General features: G+C 44.6%; 1 protein-coding gene across 4 annotated transcripts in view; it reads right to left on the reverse strand.

Annotated features, from left to right (window-relative positions):
* Nucleotides 1-12,529: 12,529 nt before the first annotated feature.
* The window catches only part of CLIC5 (chloride intracellular channel 5), a 166,925-nt gene continuing 157,046 nt past the window's right edge, over nt 12,530-22,408 (reverse strand). For 2 of the 4 annotated variants that reach the window (XM_045866970.3, XM_045866972.3), the window contains one exon: nt 14,238-18,972. In XM_045866970.3, the coding sequence (XP_045722926.1) occupies nt 18,805-18,972 (168 nt within the window). In that variant the 3' untranslated portion in view covers nt 14,238-18,804. Of the gene's footprint in view, nt 13,001-14,237; nt 18,973-22,408 lie in introns of those variants that run through there. The other 2 variants (XM_054505398.2, XM_045866971.3) reach the window with 2 other exon arrangements.

Genomic DNA, 22,408 nt, shown 5'->3' on the forward strand with positions numbered 1-22,408 from the left:
GATCGCTTTTCAAAACACAGATAAACTTTTACCTCTCTCGCTCATTCTTTCTCCATTCATTCTTTGGTAAGCGTATACTGACCACACGCCTGACTGCGCAGCAAGGAGATTGGAACAGTGGTGAAATGGCCTCTCCCTTTCAGAAAGTTATAATTTAGTTCTAGACATAAGTGAATACATGACCAACCTCTGCAAAGCGCTAAATTAGTGGTGTGGCCAGAAAGTGGCGGAGAAGAGCAAGATGGAGCCACAGGGTGAGATGGAGAGACTGAGCCAGGGGCCAGGCAGCCCCATTGCTGGCTTGGCTCTGTGCCCCCACCTGTCAAATGAAGGACTTGAGGCAGATCAGAGCATCCCAGTGTGTGTCCCATAGAACAGAGTCCATGGGAATGCTTTGGGAGAAGAGGGTCCCACAGTGGGGGGGTGGGGCATTGAGAGATGTCGCCATGTTCCTTTTTCAGGGACTCCCCACACATATTAGCTTATTATGGGCTCTGAGAAGTTGTACCATGAAGGACGTGTTTAAATTTTGTTTAACTCAGTGTTTCCCAAATATATTTGTCCCTGGAATCCTTTCTTTCACTCAATACAGCTAGCGCTGTAATAAACCTTAGGAAAACTGCAAGTCTATTCCAACTCCAACATTCCAGGAATTCATGAGACAATGTGGAGCTGTGGTGCATGGGGAGAAGCAAGTCTGAGAGAAGGGGCGTGAGCTGTGCTCGTAGTGTGATGGGCTCCTGGCACGGTGGCATAGTGTACTTAATAGAGTTTAATAAATATAGTATAATTTAATCATAATAGTATATAGTATAATAAATACAGCATACAGTGCTGGGTACCAGGAACTCAGAAATAAGTAAAACACTGCCTCTGACCTCAAGTGGCTCCTAATGGGGGAGAAGACTGGATGTTACCAAATGGTCACAAGAAAATGTATACCTGGCTTGTCAGTTGTCATTGGAGGTAGAAAGAAAGGGCCTTGAGGAGACGAAGCATGCCTGGAGGAAAGCAGTGAAGGCTCCCTGCAGGAGGAACCATCAGAACTGGATCCCGAAGAAGGGGTTGAATACCCAGGTGCCTGAAACAGGAGCAGAAGGAGAGCATTCTAGGCAGGAAGAGGAACATGAATAGAAAAAAAGGCAGTAGAATGCTTACGTAGCTTGTGGTAGCTGGAGGGCAAGATACATGGTGAGGAAGGGTGACTAGTTAGGTTGGGAACAGACCATGAAGTGTCCGACTCAGCAAGTAATAACAACAAAAGAGGAGACTTAATCATCCCCCATAATAAGGAGTCTGGAGGTCCATAATGAGAGGGTCTAGGACTGGCCCAGTAGCACAATGAGGCCTTCGGGGGCCTGCGCTCCTTCCATCCCTCTCCTTGGCCATTCCTCACCATGTTGGCCTTTCATCCACATGCTTGTTGCCTCATGTCAACAGACGCTGCCACAGAACCAGGCATGTTTCTGGTGGATGATACGCCTTATCCTTAAACATAGGCATTCGGAGGTATCTTTTAGGCGAGGGAAGCGGGCTTTTTTGCTAAGAGAAGTGATATGTGGGGCGCCTGGGTGGCTCAGTCGGTTAAGCGACTGCCTTCGGCTCCGGTCATGATCCTGGAGTCACAGGATCGAGTCCCGCATCGGGCTCCCTGCTCAGCGAGGAGTCTGCTTCTCCCACTCCCCATTTGTGTTCCCTCTCTCGCTGTGTCTTTCTCTGTCAAATAAATAAATAAAATCTTTAAAAAAAAAAAAAGAGAAGTGATATGATCAGACAGGTGTTTGATGTGTAAAGTGTAAGATGACTTGGCCACAGTGTGAAGGCAAGAGGGGAAGAAGAGGGACTGGAGGCAGGAGACAGTATGGAATTGAAATTACCCAGGCAGAAAAGTCTTGCACGTTAACACCAAATCCCTAGCAGGACTGGAAGAAGGAGGCAATAGGGAAAGAGCGCTTCTCTTTCGTTACGTAAGGCAGCTCCAGGCAGCCCCCGAGACTCGCCTTCTCTCCCATTGGCTAGAACCTGGTCACATGACCACCCACAGCACGACGGAGGCCGAGAAGTCCAGTTTCAGGCAAAGGCAAATGCCGCAGGCCCGAGACCACTCAGGATTCGGTCGTGCCGCTGGGCTGTGGCGCGGATTTCATGGAGCGCTGCGATTTGGCAGTTACTGGTTACAGCCGTAAGACCACCTTTTGTAATTCATGAGAATCCCAATGCTCGGTAACTATGGCTTGATGTATGAGGAACTGAGCTATGGCAACTGCGATTTTGGGGAGCGGGGGCATGTTGGGGATGGTACCCGTCACCGTTTCATCTCTTCAGAGGTTGATAATGATTTGCAACTACCCAAAATGTGACAAGCTGTCAAAAATACATAAAAAGTGCTGTGTATCTCATGAAATAAGTTTTCAGTAATTCCAACTATTTCATTAGGGGTTAAAAATGAAAAGACAATTCAGTTGAGAAATCTAATTGAGAGACTCCCCATCCCACCCCTGCCCCACTGTCTAACTCAAGCGTAAGCCTCCCCTAAATATTTTAATCATGCCGCACCCATGATGTCAACAGAAAATCGCTTTTTTCCCCAAAGAAGCCGGTCTGATGGAGAGGGTGGGATCTGGTCAGTCCCTTAAAGTGGAAGCGTGTGGAAAATGCTTCCCCGTTGTGGATACAAATCTGACAGAGGAAAGAGGAAAAGATGGGAGGGACCTGCAACTCTCTGGCTTAATTTCAAATTAAATCGAATTTCAAACAAAAACAAGGCTGATGGAACGAAGTCATAGAAACCCAGGGAGAAAGGGGTCCTCTCATTCTAGAGCTCTTAAAAGCCAAGGGAGCACTCCGTTTTTAGGATATCTACAGCAGACCTTCCAGAAGATATATTCAATAGGGTCCAAGAAAAATAAATACGATGGCATGTCAAGGAGCTTCAAATGTGATGGCCCAAACAAATGGGAGGCCCTCAAAATTCTGAAAACGTGAGCTTTGTGAGGAAGCAGAGCTCCCCATCCAAAGTAACTAATATGGCACAGGAACTCCTTTCACAGATTTCCGTGGGATGAAAACAGGGGGACATAAGTGAAGATGGATGCTAAAGAGTGGGATCAGTTGGCCAGAATAGAATCTGGAAGATTAGCTCCCAACGAATTCAGCCTTTTAACCTGACTACCATAGCAGCTTTCCTGGGTCTCTTCAGAGTAGGTCCTGAAATGGGTTGGTCTTCCCCACGGGATGGGGAAGTCAAATCTTCAACACCTTACCCAGGTGCAGCCCTCAGTCCTGACGCTGCCCATGCTTTGACCTCCGCATCTGGGTCAGTAACGGAAGGTGAACCCCAGGGAAGACACTTGCCTAACCCTCCACACTTGGGTGTGCTCTGAGCCACCCCCACCCCATCCTTGTCCGTGTAAATCACACCTGCACAGACCCCTTTCATCAGCCCGGCTTCAAGTGGCAATTTAAACCTTTTAAGGCCACCTGTCGAGCACCCACTCACTGGATTTCCTTTTATCACCAGCTCGAGGGGAGTAACTGGATAACATAATTATGAGGCAGGAGAATGGGGTGTTTTGATTTGTGTTCTTTGAGGATTAGCCAAGTGCCCCACTGCCAAATCCGTGATCACCTGAAAGGAAATCTGAAGGGAGAACCTGGCAAATAAGTCTTCCAGGTGCTCTTCAGGCAAAGGGCTTTGAAAATGGCCTTTTCTGCCTTTTTCTCGTCACTGCAGAGCTCAAAGGCATTTGGGGTGGACAAAGCTGGTGGGTGCCTCCTTGCACAATGAGGTGGAGGTAAGCAAAGAAAGACGTTTTCCAAATGCCCAGAGCCAGGGCAAGACAGTGGGAAGCCCTTTGGATGTGGGATTATGTGCAAAGTAATGATATGGAGCCAGACCTCTGATCTCCTGAGCATTCTCGAGACATTACCTGGGCCTCCTTCAGTGTGGACGCTCTTGAATGCTTACAGGGCATGCCAGGGAGGTGGCAGGAAGAGGCAACTTCGTCTCAGACTTTAGGGTGTGTAATGCGGAAATCCCATCTTTGATGCAGGAGACCGCCTCCCTGAAGATGCTTGAGTGACAGTCCAATTTGGGTTGGGAATATGTGGAAACGTATCAAGAAGGGGCACATGTAAGGACATTTTTAGAAATGAACAAATACACAGTATATTAGTTTCCAGGGCTTCCGTAATAAGGTATACCATATCCTGGGTGGCTTAAAACAATAGAAATCTATCTCTCCTGGTTCTGGAGACCAGAAGTCCACAGTCAAAGTGTCGGCATGGCCATGCTTTTCCAATGCCTCTAGAGGAGAATCTTTCCTTGTGTTTTTCAGCTTCCGGTAGCTCCAGCTATGGCAACATAATCTCTAGTCTCTGCTTCTGTCTTCACATCGTCCTGTTCCTTTGGCGTCTATCTGCATCCAAATTTTCATGTTCTTATAATGATGCCCGTCATGTTGGATTTAGGGCCCAACCTAATCAGGCAGGACCTCATCTTAATCTGATTGCATCTGCAAAAACCCTATTTCCAGATAAGGTTATATTCACAGGTACTGTGGGTCAGGACTCCAACATTTCTTTTTGGGGGACATAATTCAACCCATAACACATGGATAGATAAAAAAGCAAAGTTACAATTGATATAACTTACCCCATGAGTAGCTGGAAAGCTGTGGAATCTTGGACCCATTGTCACTTCAACTTTGGGTTCACCCTCTAAAGGAGGCAATGACTTTTTAATATTTTGCTCTAATTCTAAAGAGAGATGATCTGTAATGTGTAATATAATGTATAATAAACTCACATGTAATAAAATTATAATACAAATTTAGAAGGCGGATCTAAGCCTGAGGGGAAGGGAAGCCACCGGGGACCTACTTGCCACAGGAAGGCTTTAGGAGAGAGGGATGAAAAATATTGGGAGGGAGGAGGAAAATGATCTGCTGGTTAATAAATAGAATCCCCCCAGTACCTCCTGCTGATTATAGCATGAGTTGTTGAAGGTTGTGGTCAAAGATGAACTAACAAAGCAGCGCCTGAATATAGTATGTAGTCCTAAAATTCCCAGAAGGTCCAAGGGGTGGGTGGTGATGGGTGAAATTGCTGGGTGTTCCCAGAAGTAGCGGTTCAGAGAAGAGGACCAAAGTGAGAGTAGCTCCAGAGGGTTCACCCTGGGGGGACCCACAGGGCTTGAAGCTCAAGGCAGTGTGTGGCTCCATCTCACCTTGGCAAACCCAGGCTGCTGGGGATTCTCCACAGCTATGCGTTGTCCCTTCACCCAAAGCTGGATCTGTGTGTCATATGGGCATTTTCTATCAATTACATTTCTTAATTTGATTCTGTAGGAAGGATCTGTTAACTGGCATTTCTAATATTCCTAGGATTTCAGGAAAATGATGATGCTGGCAATATTAAATTAACTAACTGGGGACGAAAATTCATGAAAAATGATACTGAGGATTGTGCCACAAGCCGGGTGGGACCCGGAAGGGATGAGTTCAGAAGAGAAGCATTACGGACATTTATAACTTTATTTCAAGAGCCTGTGGATGCACCGAATGGCCTTAAAAAAAAAAAAAAAATCACCCTGTGAGTTCACCAGGACCTGTCATAAACAGATTTTGATACATATTACATACTTTCCAAAATAGGGATGGAATATAGCACTATAGCATCTTTACATGACTTAAATAATAAAACATATAAAAAGGTGTACAGAGAAAAATCTTTTTCCTACCTTGCTCCCTTCCATTCAGTTCCCATCCTTCCTGGCAAGGAACATTATTATTAGTTTTTTGTTTATCCTTTCAAAGAATCGTCAAAAACTTGCCAGCCAGGGGCGCCTGGGTGGCTCAGTTGGTTAAGTGTCTGCCTTCGGCTCAGGTCATGATCTTGGGGTCCTGGGATCAAGCCCCGCATTGGGCTCTCTGCTTATCGGTGAGTCTGTTTCTCCCACTCCCTCTGTGCTCTCTCTTTCTCAAATAAATAAATAAATAATCTTAAAAAAAAAAAACCAGCTTGCCAGCCAATACAGATATATAATTCTGTTTTCCCTTATTTATGTATTTATGTATTTATGTATTTATCTATTTATTTATAGAGAGAGCACGAGCAGGGGGAGGGGCAGAGGGAGAGGGAGAGAGATAATCTTAAGCAGGCTCCACACCCAGGGCAGAGCCCAATGCGGGACTCAATCTCTCAAACCCTGAAGGTCATGATCTGAGCTGAAATCAAAAGTCCATCACTTAACCAAATGAGCCACTCAGGCATCCCTCCTTTGTTCTTTTTACCCAACTGGTAACACACTTTATGCGTGTTTCTATGTTTATTCATATGAGTGTAAAATGAGGTGTGTGCATATTTATTCATTACAGCATTGTTTGCAGTAGGCAAAATTTAGAAATAATTTCGGTGTCATCAAAAGGGGATTGATTAAGTTATGGAATATCTACATTACAGAATAGTATGCAGCTGTAAAAAATGAGGATAAGCATTTTGTGCTTATATGGAAAGATCTGGAGGGTATATTAAGTAAGTAAGTAAGTATATTAAGTAAGATACAGGACAATGTATGCAGTATGTGCTCTTGGGGTAAGAATGGAGGGGATAAGAATATATATTTGCATTTTCTTGCAACTGAATAAAGAACAATCCGGAAGGATGCACAAGAAGCTAATAAAGTCTTTACTTACAGATGATGAAAGAAGCGTAATGATGAGGGATGGGGTGGTGAGATTTTCCAATATTAATTTTGTTATACTACTTAAAGTGTTGAACCACACAAATGCATTTTCTTTTAAAATACAAATGAAAATGAGACTAAATTAATTAAATGCATATTCCTGGGATCTGCTAATCATACCACCAGGAACTTATCCTACAAGTGTTTTCTCATGTATGTTCAAAAATACCACCAAGAATGTTCACGGCAGCATTATTTCAATGGCAAAAGATTGGAAATGACCTTATTGTCTATTAAATGTAGACTGGTTAAATGAATTAAGTTACACTCATACGGTGAAACACTATGCAGATGTTAGGGAAAATGTGAAATATATTAATACAGGAAGCTCTTTAAGAGATATTTAGTTTAAAAAAATGCAGGATAAAAAATCAACCACCTGTTTTTTGATAAAATAAATCTGATGCATGTATAGGCATGACCATATCCTGTACTCTTCCAAAAAAGAACATGATATGCAACGTAATGTGTGTGTGTGTGTGTGTGCGTGTGCGTTGAAAATTTCTGGAAGTTAATATAAGAAATTGTTAATACTGTTGTCCTCTGGGACTCAGGCGAGCATATTTGCAATAGGAAGGTCACCTTCTTCTCATTGTAATGCCTTGAAACTGCATGACTTTTCTTTTACTGTGCATGTTTTTTTCCAATTCAAAAATATTTACAAATACATCAATAAATAAACATGCATCCATACATTGAAAATTGTACACCTCTAAAACAAACAACTGAGGAAGCCCTTTATGCACTTATACACAACAGTCTCCAAGAAGCATTGCTAAGGAATTTGTATTTTTAATTTTAGATGTTCCAAGGATTCCCATACTAAGCGTACTCGGTTCACACTTTGACCTGGTGATCGGGTCACAAAGGTTTTCGTTACTTTGGGTTTGATCGTATTACAGCTCTGCCTTTCAGACTAAGGAAGACTATTTTTTTTTGTTTCAGTTCATCTTCCTCACCTCTAAGACCAGCTGTTGGTCTTTTGGGTTGAAATCCTAGCTCCTACTGGCTTGTGAACATTAGCCACTTGCTCAATGGCTGTGGGCCTCCGATTCCCTTTCTGTAAATAAAAAAAATGGGATACATTATGGGACTAGTATAAGAATTTGAGGTAATTGCAATACACACTATTTAACATGTGAGGTCCCAAGGATAGGCATTCAACACGGTGACTGTTGCCGCCATTAATATTCCTTGGGATACGTCCATTGAGAACCTGCAAACAGGAGTGACCACACCCTGGTTTTGCACTAGGAAGTACAAAGCTTTGTGTGTCATGGCCAGCGCTGTTCTAGAGGAGCCCAGCATTTGGCTGGCCTTTTTGCCCACAGTAGCCTTGGGCTGGTACCTCAGAGAATCAATACTCTGTGGATGCAATTGGGGCTGTATTCTTACCTATATGGGGCATTTCACAGCCCCTGGTAGGGAAGCTTATTCCCACTTTTTAGACATAAATTGTACCCAGTGGCTTCCCCCTCAGGATACCTCTTGTTGTCATCTGCTACTCCCAGTCCTATTTGTGTTCGAGCCCATATTTATGAGAATATCTTTCAAAAGACGAAGTGAAGATGTCCTTGTAGGCTTTCTTTATTTTTAGAGAGTTAAAAACAACTGCCTCTCCATTTTCTCTCTCAGTGCAGCTCTGGGTCAAGTGGTCTCACTGATTATCCAGTTGGCTTTCTGCCTTGATGCAGTTATAGAATCTTTTATTATTGACTTTGGAGCTCCTTGCAAGGTACTCCAAAAAAGCATTTTAAAATAGTCTCTGGTGGGCAATTTACATTTTAACTGCTCCTTTCATTACCCCCCTCAACACCCTCATATAGTTCCCCTTTCTAGAATTAAATAACCACATGATAGCTTTTGGGCCCCATGTCTCTCTTGGTTATTGAACTTGGCCCTGTTGTGGTCTTAACTGTGCAATGGTTCAGTTAGAGTCTCGTGATCTTTTACATTCATCACCTTTCTTCAACATTTGTTTTCAGCTTCTATGGCATCTTGATAAATCAAGAGCAGGATAATTAGTGCCATCTTGGTTTGGTTTTTTTGAGAATCTCTCTGAGAATCCCTGGCACTATGACAAGAGATGGTGCTCAAGGAGTTGTGTGAGGCATGAGAATGGGGTGGGGGCAACAGGAAAGGATGAAGACAACCATTTTCCAAAAGTCCTTTGGTTCCAGATAAATGTAAAGTCTTTTTTCCCCATTAATTAATCCAGGATTTAAGACTGAAGATCTACCTGTCTCTTGGGTATTAATTTAGAGGCCATAGTACTCTAGAGACCATCACCTTAGAAATACAGACTTGGATTTCAGGTTTTCTGGCTTCACTTTTCTATCACACTTCCATAAATTCCATGGCAGGGCCTGCCAACTCACCATTTATCTCTCTCTTTTCACTTTATCCACACTCATCTTCCTTAAGGACAGGCTTGACCTTACTCTGAAGGCCAAAAGTTCAATGAATTTCTGGTAAAAATTTCTGGCAGAAAATAGCTCTTCACAAGCCCACTGCTAATGTTTCCAAAGCTAAAAGTCAGAGAGGACCCATGCCCCTCTCGTGCACACACGTACACTGCTTCCCATAGTGTTCCTAACACCTTTGAGGCTAAACTGGCTTTGGTCTAGGGTGGCAATCCTTGTGTTGCCAAAAGTAAGGATTTTTCTTTTCTTTTTAAATTTTCTCATGTTTTATTTAAAGAAAGAATTCTACATATGCCACAGAGTCCTTGGGGTGCCTGGGTGTTGCAGTCATTTAAGTGTCCGACTCTTGGTTTCGGCTCAGGTCGTGGTTTCACAGTCACAGGATCAAGCCCTGCATCGGGCTCCACGCTCAGCAGGGAGTCTGCTTGAGTTTCTCTCTCTCTCTCTCTTGCCCTCTGCCCCTCCCCCTACATTCTCTCTCTCTCTCTCAAATAAATAAATGAATCTTAAAAAAAATATATATATATATATATATATATATTTCCACCAAGGAGTCCAAAAGAGAGCAACAGCTACCACAAGAACCAGTGTATACTCAACTCATTCAATGATGTGGCAGCTTCATGAAGATGTAGTAGCTAAATTGCAGAGGAGGAAACCAGCCCACTCCCTTCTGAGACAGAAAACCTAAAGACAGTAAAGACGGTGGAATTGTGCACTTAGGAGAGATCCTCAACAAGTGGATAAATAGGTAACCATCAGGAATATTTCACTTCTCAAATTGGGAAGAAATGAAAAATGAGGAAACCCGATACTGGCAATGATGTAAGAAAATAAGTATTCGCATTCTTCTGAGAAGAGAGTGATTCTGGAACAATCTGGAGGCAAATTTAGTAATATATATTAGGTGCCTTAAAATACGCATGACTTTTAATCTAGCAATTTCACCTCCGGAGGGGGAAAATAGAGGTAATGAAGAATCTAGCTTATTAGAACTTCATTATAATATTAATTATGAGTAAAAACTTAGAAATAGCCTAAAGACCAAATAATAGACAGCTGGTTTAATGGAAATATGATACATAGGAATGATGTAGGAGATGAAAAGGGACATGGAAAGATGTTCATGATCTATGAGTAAAAAAAAACAAAATTGAAAAATAGTATGCAGAGTGTTAGTTGACAATTGCCAAAAAAAAAAAAAAAAAACGAGAAAAAATCACCAGAAAAAACTTGGTTTAAAAAAGCTACATTTAGGGGCACCTGGGTGGCTCAGTTGGTTAAGCGACTGCCTTCGGCTCAGGTCATGATCCCGGAGTCCCGGGATCGAGTCCCACATCGGGCTCCCTGCTCGGCAGGGAGTCTGCTTCTCCCTCTGACCCTCCTCCCTCTCATGCTCTCTGTCTCTCATTGTCTCTCTCGCAAATAAATAAAATCTTAAGAAAAAAAAAAAGCTACATTTATTAGATTGATTTCAATAAAAAAGAACATCTCTTTGATAGAGTCTTAGTAATATTTCAGAAGAAGGGAGTCGGGAGAGGATGTTTACAGGGTTTTAGAGCCAGAGTCCAGTGATAATAAGGAGGGGGGGGGTCTCACCAGGCAGGGAACTGGTTGGGATTGGGCATTTTTGGACATAAAATTTTGGATTGATGGGCATAGCAAGGTAAGGGCCTGAAGCAAATATTGTTGAGCAAGCTGCTGGTCCTAGTAAGTAAGCAAGTAGCAAGTTTGTTACTATTTGTATCTAGTCCCAGTATTATGTGGCAGAGCAACAGGAAAAAGTGCTTTGGCCATACCTGTTTATCATCCAGACAGAAAAGTTTATTGGTTTCGGTTCTCAATGGCAGCTTTCTTTTTGTTAAAGAAATTATTCATGTTGACATTTCTATCTCACTAGAAAAAGTCTGGGAAGATAATTATTTACACATTAAAGGTGCTTATCTCTTCATGGAAGGATTACAGGTGCTCTTTCATTTCTTCTCTTTCACTTCTTCGCATTTTCTAAATTTTCTCTAGTGAACATATATGCAGAAAAAAAGATGTATTTGTTTAACTAATATTTAGCCAGATAGTATCCAGAACGATAGTATCCAGAGTCATCCTCACCTCAAAGCTTCTAGACCATTTCTAAATAGAACACCCCATCTACACAGAATTTTGTGGCCAACTTGGGAACCTGGCTAAATCATGACCTAATCACAACCGTGCAGTCCAGTAAGCATCAGGCAGCTTTTCATCCTTTCAGACAGACAATGAAATGCTGTGTAGACTGTTTAGAAGGACCCATTGTTCAGAAGTCTATTAGAAGCATTTTTAACTGACACAGATGCCTATTTCTCTCCTTGACTCACTATTATCACTCTATTTCCAGAATTCTGGTGCAGTGGGAGCCTGGGACTGCAGGGACATGAATAGTGAGATACGAGGTGAACCCAGAAGCCTAAAATACTGTCTCGTGATCTCTCCAGTCAACCACTAATAACTATTTTTCAGCACATAATATTTGCTGAGTGCTAGGCAAGGTGAGGTGTGGTACACAAATTGGATAATCTACACTCCATCCCTTAAAGGAGCTTGGTTTTTAATTGGGGAAAGAAAGGGTCATGAGGAGTGACTAACACACAGGCACAATTCTGGACACACAAAATGGCATGCAACCAAGCACGGCTCCACAGGTGGATGCTATGCTGGCCTCCGTTACAGTATTTGTATCCCGGATCTTGTGTGGTCTAGACTCTGAGTCCTATATACGTTTAGAGATAAGTTCGGGGCATCGAGATATCCTAGTTAAAGGGAGGTTAAACTCCAACTTTTTTTTAATTTCCATACTTCTTATTGACAACTTTTCCAAAATTTGATCTGCTTTATTTTCTGCAGTTTATAACTGCAGCTTAATGAGCCTACTTGCAGAGCCCCAAGGTCGTTTTCATTGCACATAGATGTTGATTTCATTGAATAGAGACTAAAAAGACAGGAAAAAAGATGTGAACTGATTCCAAGATCGACTGAAGTTTACTTTAAAAGAAGAAAGAAAAAAACAAGCCCACCAGTTCCTAATACCTATGTATTTTCAGCTTCTTTCCATTAAGGAGGACCACAGTGAGACCTTCCAATAGATTGATGGTTCCAATTGGCTGAAATGTCATTTCCCTTTATAAAACACTTTATTACTTATAAATGTGCTTTTTTTCTTTAAAGATTTTATTTATTTATTTGACAGAGAGATAGAGAGAGAGCACAAGTAGGCAGAGCGGCAGGCAGAGGGAGAGGGAGAAGCAGGCTCTCCACTAAGCAGATAGCTGGACGTGGGGCTCGATCCCCGGACTCTGGGATCATGACCTGAGCTGAAGGCAGCTGCTTAACCGACTGAGCCACCCAGGTGCCCCATCTATAAGTACTCTTTATCAGGGAACTCATTATCCCAGACAAGGGGTCTTAGTAACCTTGTTGGAGAAATGGCCCAGAAAGGGGCTTTACTCAAGTTCATATAGTAACATAGTGACGGATTTAGGATTAGAAGTCCAATCTCCTGTTTTCAACCCTGAGCTTCCCCACGTCTGATACCCCAGGTGTTTTCCCACGAGGTAAAACTTACTGGGGATTCTGGGGATCTTAGCTACTAGACATAAAAATGAAAGAGACACAGCTCACAACACTTGTAAGTATAATGAGACGCTCTTGTTTCGGAGTTCAATTCTTGGCAGGTTTTCTGGAACAGGACTCCGTTCTCAATGCCAGACGCCAGCACGGCCACCCGCGCACCCCCTGGTTTCATTACAGCACAGCTGCAGAGAGATGAGGTCTCCCGTGTCCCCAGCCGTTGGTCAGCCTGCAGACCCAACAAGGGAAACATGGAACACGTCTTGCCTGAGCAATCTGATGACCAAACCGGCTATTAAAAACAACAACAGCAATAATGACAACAAACTTGGCTCGTCTACTACTTGAATACCTTCGGCTGCTCGTAATAACAAACAAACAAACCCCCTCCAACAACCCAGGATATATTATGGAACAGGAAATGCACAGTTAGAGCCAGGAATACAGTGGGCTGATTCCGCAGCTCGGTGGTCCCATCAGGTGGTGGACTCTTTCCATTCTTGGCGCCTTTTGCAGTGCATTGCCTGACGCTTGCCCCTCCTCGTGGTCTCCAGTGGGGGGCAGTATTTCCAGGCCTCAAACCCACATCCGGAGGCAGGGACTTAAGGAGACACTTCTTCAGAAGAAGATCTTTCTCAGAAGTTCCTAAACAAATCTCTTCTCCCAATACTGGGTGGAACGTGGTCAAGAACCCACTCTGAAACCAACTACAGCCAGGAGGACAGGCTCAGACCATTCATGCTTCACCCCCTGGAACTGGGTCCTGTGAGGGTGGGGACTAGAAAGGGGTGGAGAGGAAGACCTCTGACCCAATCAGAGCTCTGCCAGAGGAACACAGGTGTGGTCGTGATGGAGGGAAACCATTGACAGCATCTGCCGCACCAGCTCTGAGCTACAGGCCACCTCTCCTGCCAGGACTTGTTCCCTGAATCAAGTGTTTCATCCTTTCTAAGGTGAGGAGAGGCTGTTCCGACAGAGCTGGGAGGACCTAGGGATCTGTGAATGCTCATAGACGGCTTCATCGGGTGTCAATGTTGGCTTCAGGTAAAACTTGTGAAGACTTTGGAGACCTTAATCTAGAGTCAGTGATGTTCTAGGGCTGGGAATTTAGGCCAGGAACACTGATAGGGCCAAGCCACTGTGGGCAAAGAGAGAGCTTTGGGGGCAAGTAGACCAGTATTTTAAAGTACTCCTTAAATCATACCTAGACAGTCACTATTGACTTACCCCCAGGTATAATGATATAGATAGGAAAGTGAGAACCATGAATGAACATCAGTGTATTTTTTTTTTTTTTTTTTTTTTTTTTTTTTTTTACCCAGCCCATGTTTTATAATAGGATTCAGCCCTGCTAAAATAAAATGGATTTTTGGATGACTAGGTCACAAGCTTCTTGCTTTTCCTTTTCTTCTTCCTCTTTTTCTTTTTACTTGCTTTTGATTTTTAAGAACAATGAACATATTCTCTTTTATAATGGGAAAACAGAGTAACTTATTTGGAAAAAAAAAAAAAAAAGGTAGTTCACACTTGACATTTAAAACAGCATAGGAAATCCCCACCTCAAATAAGCAGTCTGATGATTGCTTTTGTAATAGCTGAAAATAAACCAACTTTATTTGAATCAGTCAATACCAATCAAGACTGGAAAACAAACTTATTACTCATTCAGATTCATGAAGAAAACATTCAGCAATATCTTCATTAAAAGGCAATTTATATTTATTAAGGCTTGAAAGCAAGTCCTGCTATTTTGTCACCACAGTTAAAGGTCTTGAGAAAAACAAGTAACCATCCTTTGGAGTGTCTTTATAAAATGTAATGTTCGTTCTTTTATAAAAGCTAGGCATCTTTTGCTAAATTAGTTAACACCTAGCTTTTAGGATGGGACAAACACGAGGCCAGGAAAGTAAGACAAAGTTCAAACAGCAGCTGGGTATTTTATATTTTAAGTATATGCATAATCATTATTGTGAAACTTCTAACTAGGCATAACATATCTTAGATAATTGGATCCTTTAAACTATGTTCTCCCCGCCCCCCCAAAAAAACCAGATTGCTTTTATAGAAACACATATTAGCCCAAACCCTGTAATGAAGCAGTCTTTCATTTTATTTTTTGGTTGGTGAGGGGAGCATTGGATCTAATTCCTCAAGTAGCATTAAATAAAATGATGCACACTTTGGATCATAACCTCACGATGAAAGGAAAGCATCCTGCAACTAAGCCGGGAGAAGAATATTGGCAAAGGTAGAGGAATACGCATTCATGAAGGGGGCACATGTTACTTGATTTGAATGCTAAAAAGCACTGGATAGAAGACACTGGGTCTTGTTTGCAGAAAGGGCTCCAAGGCCAAAGATGTGACAACATCTGTTCTCCTAACTTTAGAACCAGGATGCTTCACATGCACACCTCTCTCTCGAATGCTTATGATTCTTTTTAATGGCATGTGAAAAAATAAGGAAGTGATCCCTTAGGAATCATGGAACTTAGTTTTAATAATGATTCATCTTTCCAAGGAGAGAGAGAACGGCATCTTGCTTCACTCTGCTACATAAATGGCTCCTGGCCACTGGGAAGAGTGGCTGCTCACAGAGGTACCTACTGGATTCCTGCTGCCTCTAGACCAATTTAATTTAGATACAGATTCTTCACTGGTTTTTTAAGATGGAAAACTCTTCCTAGAAGGACCTGTACCTTCCTGACTCTGCCCCTCTTTTAATTCTATTTGTCTAGGCCTTACTGATTCCTGAGATTCTTAGACCTTCAGGATCCATCCTGTAACAATTCAAAGATGCTTGGTGTTGTCTTTGTGCAGAATGGCCAGTGGGCAGAGGTGCTGCGAAGAGCTTCTGTGGTTTCATTCAACAAATGCTGGAAAATGCAGCTTAGGAAACTTCCCTCGTGGTGAAGGCTTTTTCTAATGAAAAGACCAAGATCGTTGCTGGCCCCCCCGGCAGATGTGAACACCAGAGACTGGCATTTCCTGGGAAGCTGGAACCAGTCTGAGATTGTGTGGTCAAATAAAAGTGTGTTTTGCTTTTCGTAGCGTGTGATTCTGAGCTGTCAGCCATTTGACTTCCTTTATCAGGACATAAAGACACACAATAGAAGGCACCATGCTAGTCTAGAACACTCAAGCTTTTATTACCCAGCTCATCATATAAGGTTATTAAAATCTTACCCAATACCTTCTTTCTGGGCCAACCTGAGAGGTGGCCCAATCTGGATAGATGGGTAAATTCAACACTGTTATTCTGAGTTTGATTCTTCTTTCTGACTCCGCCTCCCACTATGCTATCCCACAAAAATAAAATAGGACATGAAAGTCAAAGGGGAAAAATAAATCCGAAATAAAATAGGATCTCAACCCAAACTCTTTCTAATGCCACTGAAATGCTTTTTGAGGGATCAATACTCATTCAAGACCAATGATAGGGTGACCTCCTGTCTCATAACTCTGGAGTTCAAACTGCAAACCTTCAAGACTCCCTGATTGGGTTCTGGAGACACCTAAGGACCTCATCATACCGATGCTTGAAGATGATTTGCTGTGTATGTGACAGGGTTGTGGCCAAAGCCCAGGGAGGCTGAAGGATCTGGAGAAAAATCTCTCTTGGAAAAAATAATCAGAAGGTAATATTATTGTTATTTTAAAATATTCTGCTAAATCTGGTTGTAAGACATTAAAGCTCTTAGTCAAGACTCAGTTATATTATATAATAATCCACTATTGAAATAAAGATATTCCTGAATTACTCAGAAGTGCTTTCCATCTCTAAACTCCATCCTGTTTTCAATGGTTATAACCGATCATGTAACGGCCCCCCCACCCCCCACTGGTGCCTTAATATTATTATTTATGTAAAACTAAGTCAACCACAGAAGGACCATCTAGAAACAACAATATTGATTTGGTTTGGCTTCTTTGTTTTTAAAGACTCGCCAATGGCTGAATTCTGACTCTCAAATCAGTCATTAGGATCAGACTACCCCGAGCCAGGAGCTGTGCCACCTGGGGGCCTGTTTTCTTTGTCCCGCTCCCTTTGCTACATTGACTTGCTTCTAGACCACTGTGGGTCTCTGGAAAGTAAACTGCTTCTTAGGTCATCGTGCCTGTGTTGCTAAACTCAGGGAAGGGTTTCTGAGGACAACAGGATTTACACTAATTCTAAGTCCTCTGGGATCATTCAAGACTTCATCTCCCGAGGCCAGGTCAGGGCTTACCCCTATAGTCACAAGAACTGTTCCCCCCCACCCCGTGCTCCTTTCTAAACATGTCTCGGGACTAAGTTCCCAGGGAGTCCCTGGGAAGGTTCCTTTAGGGGTGGGAATGAATCAATGCCTCCTTGCCCTTGCAAAGCTCTCAGGCTAATAAAACGTCCTACTGAGAAATTTCCTCTTCCTCAGTGGGCTCAAGGGGCTCCTGTTTCCTCCCTTCTGCTCAGATCAGCGGGCCACGTGATTTCTTCAGAGATCCCAGGAGGCAGGCCGGTCTGGGGGTGGCCGGGGTGAGGATATGCGGATGTTTCTATGGAAAGGACCGTGCTGCCCTGAGCTTCCTGAGCAATGAGCCAGGTCCCGGGACTTTCTGGCACTCGGGACCTCACTCTACCCACAGGCAGCCCTGATGGGAAGACTGCTGAAGGTGACCATCTATGGCGGGTGGCTTTTCTCACAGCACATCACTAGGACAGAGGGCTGATGATTAGCTCGTTTTTCTTAGTTTCCTCTGCACAGGTCCCCAGGCTTGAGCTGGGTGAGCTTTGAAGGAGGTGAAACTCAAGGAGAATGACTGAGGAGTGAAATACTGGCTAAAACCCGTTCCTTTTTCATCTGGCAGGTGAGTCAGATGGCAGGAAAATTAACCCAGATGGGGCATCTACTTTTCCTCAAGGTCAAACCACATGGTTTCCCGGTCAGAAAGGCCCATGGACTTTCTTCCTAAGGTGTTCCATGATCATGCCATCTCTCACCCGTCAGAGATTGCAGCCAACTCAGCCAGGAGTCACACCCGGCTGGCAGACCCACATTGGGGAACCACTTGAAGAGACTGGGAAGTCAGTTTTGGCCAATTCTTGGTTGGTAGTGACATGCCATCAGCAGTTCAAGACTTAGATCATGAGAGAGAAGACCTGTATGAAGGATTCCCAGGGAACATCGAGCCTCATAAAGAACTTCTCTATCGTCACCCCCCCCCCCCCCATCTGCTTTCTCACAGACCAAAACTGACTCCTGGATCAGTCAAACCCAGGCATGGCATCTCCAACAAAACTACCCCTAAGCAAGCAAACCCCATGGCTGGTAGACCCCGTGGGCCTTTTGGCATCGACACTGCTCCCCCTCCCCTTTGCAGTCACCCCGGTCTGCGACTGCATGCCAATGTCCCTTCCTCAAAAGGCCTGGACAGCCGAGAACCAGAGGCTCCTGTCAGCCAGATACACAAAAGCATGGCGACCTCCTCAGCATTGCAGCCAACAGAGACTGTCTGAAGTGGTGCTCCCGTCTGGTCTTCAGTGCCCCGTGTGACCGGAGCGTCAGAAAGCAGACGGGGACTGAAGGTATATGGGCCAGTTGGGCCCAATCCACAGCCTGCCGGCCCTCCATTCACTCTGTCTCCCCCCAACGCGGTGGCTCTCTTTCTAGCAAGAACTACGATGGCATCTGTCCTCGGCCGTGGAGTTACCAACAAAGAGGAGAGGGGGAGGGGACAGGGTGTTGCATGTTCCTAATGCAGCCGGGCAGTGATTCTGATTGGCGGCGGGGCCGGGGACAGTCCCCTAGGTAGACTCCAAAGGCTGAGCGCTGGCGTGTTTCTACCATTTCTGCTTGCAGATGCCCGCGGGATCAGATGGGGTCGGCTGGGACCTTCCTAAGAGGCAGCAGGCTGGGGTCCCACGAGGCCGGCGAGACGTGGGGGGCAACCAAACGCTGTTTCCCGACGCGGTGCGGAAGGGGAGTCTGCGAGGCCGGAGTTCTTGCGGGAGAAGCCAAGTCCTTCTGCTGCCAGGGGTGGGGCAAGGCGGCCGAGCTCAGGACCGGCTGAGGCGCTTGGCCACATCGGCGTAGGCCGACTCGATCTCCTGGTCTGCCGCACAGGTGTTGGTGAACTCATCCCGCGCGTAGGCGTTCTTCAGGTACCGCCACAGGCCCGTCATCTCGGCCGGGAAATCGTAGTTGCGGTACTTCCTGGCCACAATCTACAGCACAGACGGCAGGACAGAAGAGGGCGTGAATGCACGAGACAAACCAGTGGGACGGAGTTAGGAGTTAGCGCCGGACCCGGCGTGCGTGCGGTGGGGGGGCGCGGGGGACCCGGGTGCCCCCGCGCATCACTCACCGCGAGCCCGCCCGCAGCAAAAATGTTTGTCACGCAAGGTGGGGGTGCTGCCTTCTTTCCATCTTCTCTAATCTCATTTATTTTGTAAGTCAATATAATTTGCCCTTTGACCTAGGCATTCTGCTTCGGGGAATTTTCCTTAGGAAATGATCACAAAGATTGAGCTACCTATCTGCGATCACGGGACGAATAGTAAAAAATGCAATAGTGAAAAAATGGCAGAGGAAAGAGATGTCCTGCCATAGGTACGTGGATAAATGCATTATCATAGGTAAATACAATGCCATCCTGGAGAGCCTTTAGAAATGATGCTGCAGAAGAAGTTCCAGGCATCTGGAAAACTCTCTTAGATCATTAAGTGGGTGCCTGGGTGGCTCAGTTGGTTAAGCGTCTGCCTTCGGCTCAGGTCATGATCTCAGGGTCCTGGGATTGAGCCCCACATCGGGCTCCCCACTCAGTGGAGAGTCTGTTTCTCCCTCTGCCCCCGGCTCATGCTCTCTCTCTTGCTCTTTCTCTCTATCTCAAATAAATAAATAAAATCTTTAAAAAAAAAGATTGCTAAGTTTCAAGTGCAGTGCAAAAAAATAAAGAAAATTTTTTAAAGTGCAGTATAGTGCAATTTGGAGAAATATGTGAGGTGACTAGAAGTACATATACCAATATGTTACCAGTGGTTATGTCTGACTGATAGAATTATAAATTTTTCCCGTCATCCACTTTTTTTTACATAAACACCCTTATTTATGGGAGAGAACAAAAAGCATAAAAAGTAAGTTAGATGTTGGACTGTACATGCAGGTTCAATGTATGATGTGGGAGTGAACAAATCATAATTTCTAGTCTCTTCTAGTTTGCCACATGTGGGGGCTGCGGATGGGCGTTCTGGGGAGGTGCTGTTTGTGTTGAAACAGTAGCATCGTGGTTAAGAACATGGGCTCTGGATCCCCGCTGACTGGATCTGCAATTTTACTCCACTACCTAACAGCTGTGTGACCTTGGACTAGTTACTTAGCCTCCCTGAACCCCAATTTATCTCTAAAATGAAGGTAATAATAGGACTTACCTTGGAGTAACAGATTAGTTAATACACATAAAATGCTTAGAGGGGTGGCTGGCTCATACTGAGTGCTCAAGAAACATTATCTCCTATTATAATTCACTGAGACCCATCTGCCCATTTGCATGCAGAGAGGGTGACCTGTGTAGTTCCATGGGGCCTCAAACTCAGAAGGGCTTGCTTTTGGTTCAATGCTCTGCTGTCACCATCTGGAAATTCTGAGTACTTTTTAACAGGGGCCACTTATTGTCACTGTACGCTGGGGTCTGCGCATTAGCTGGTCTTGCTTCTAGCCCTCTGGGGCCGGGGTGGGAATAGCAAAGAGTAGCCTTTCTCCTAAGCCACTGACTTCTGACTCTTTTCCTTGCTTTCTTTTTAGAGAGGTCTTCAGACTGCTGGCCCTGGGATCCTCCCACTCAGAGAACCCCTGAGTTCAGCTACTCTGGGCTTTCATTTTCATTTTGGTGCCAGTGATGTTCAGGGTTCCCTGGAAAGCTATGCTGAGTGAACGCAATGATGACCTATTACATGAAAAGCTCAGCCTCATGGGTTTGACCACATTCCCAAGGAGCATGCAGTTTCCTCCTCCGTTCTCCTGCATCAGTTTGGAACTTGTGTTACAATAGTAAGCTCTATTCTATTCTGAATTGCAGTTACTGTTTTAGTATCCTCTCTCTCTTCCCTAGCTTGTGAGCAGTGTAAGCAGAAGGACAGGAACCCCAGCTTCATTCTTATACTGCCTGATAATAACACTAGGATTTTTTTTATTTTTTTAAGATTTTATTTATTTGAGAGAGAGAGAGAGAAAGTACAAGCAGGGGTGGGTAGCAGAGGGAGGGAAGAGCAGGCTTCCTGCTGAGCAGGGAGCCCCAAAGACAATGGGGGGCTCAATTCCAGGACCCTGGGATCATGACCTGAGCCGAAAGCAGATGTTTAACCCACTGAGCCACCCGGGTGCCCCTCAGTAACACTGTTTATAAGCGTAGTGACACTAACAAGCGTTTATTTACTATGTGCTCTGCTCCAGGCTGTTTTAAGCACTGTGCAAGCCTCTTAAACCTCTAAGTAACTCTATAAGGAAGAGTGTATTATGTTCCCATTTTACAGATGACGGAAGTAAGGCAAAGAGAAGTTAAATAAGTAAGGATTCAATAAACAGCTGTATTGCATCTTTACTATCTTCAGGTATCCTAAATCAAAGTGCATCTAGAGTCAAATGGAAGAAACTCACTTAATTTTAGAGACTGCAGATCCTTAGCAATGAGCAGACTGAAGCCACAAGAGCGTAAATAGGTTACACCATGTGACATAGGAAATTAATTCAACCAGTATCTTTTGAGTAATCACTCATGTTTATTATAGTCCTTGCTTTTCTTTTTTTATTCGGGTATAGCTGACACACAGTGTCGCATTAGTTCAGGTGCACAACACAGTGATTGGACAAGTCTATAGGCTCTGCTGTGTGCACCAGCAGGGAAGCTCCCATCCGTCACCATAGGATGCTATTACAGTATCATTGACTCTATTCCTTCTGCTGGGCCCGGTATTCCTATGACAGTCCTTCCCTTCTCTCCACGTGGCCACCCAGCTGTCTGCAAACGAGAAAGGTAGGGCTGTACTCAGAATCCCTTGCGTGCCAGTTATCCTGCTATTGCTGCTTATCTCCAAACCACCCTGGTGTTCGTTTCTTTGGGACGCTGGGGGCGCTGGGACGCATGGGTGGGAACTCTGCAAATCACATCTGTTCTGCCAGGGACTCCCTGTTAGGCTCCTCCAAGAGGGGGCGCTAGAGAGGGTCTGCAAGGCTGGAGGAGGGAGAGGGGCCGCCCCTTTCTGCCGCGGACATCCACATCCCCTGCCCGTCAGACTCTCCTTTGCTCCAGCAGCAGCAGCTGAGTCCAGTTTTCTTGTTTTGCCACCACTGGTGGAACTAGGTCTTCACCCTGGCTGAGAGAGGCCAGCACACAGCCGTGACCCCCTGCAGGGGTTGGGGGCCAGCCCCCTGGGCCGTGCCCTGAACTCAGCCCCCAGCGGCAGCTCAGCATGCCCCACCTCGCAGGTCCAAGGTTGGGCTCTGCAGGGGCCCCTCATCTAAGTTGCCAAGTTTTAGATCCTTCCGACCTCTTCCGTTGGCCTCCCCTGCCCTAGGGGGTCGTGGCCGCCCCATTAAGGTAGAACCTCGTGGTACACTTTGCCTTCCTGGTACTTTAGTACTTACTGCTTCTTTCTATTAAATTCT

Source organism: Mirounga angustirostris, unplaced genomic scaffold, assembly GCF_029215605.1.
Source record: "Mirounga angustirostris isolate CCGP_5_RB_7025 unplaced genomic scaffold, mMirAng1.0.hap1 SCAF_8, whole genome shotgun sequence".
Taxonomy (NCBI): domain Eukaryota; kingdom Metazoa; phylum Chordata; class Mammalia; order Carnivora; family Phocidae; genus Mirounga; species Mirounga angustirostris.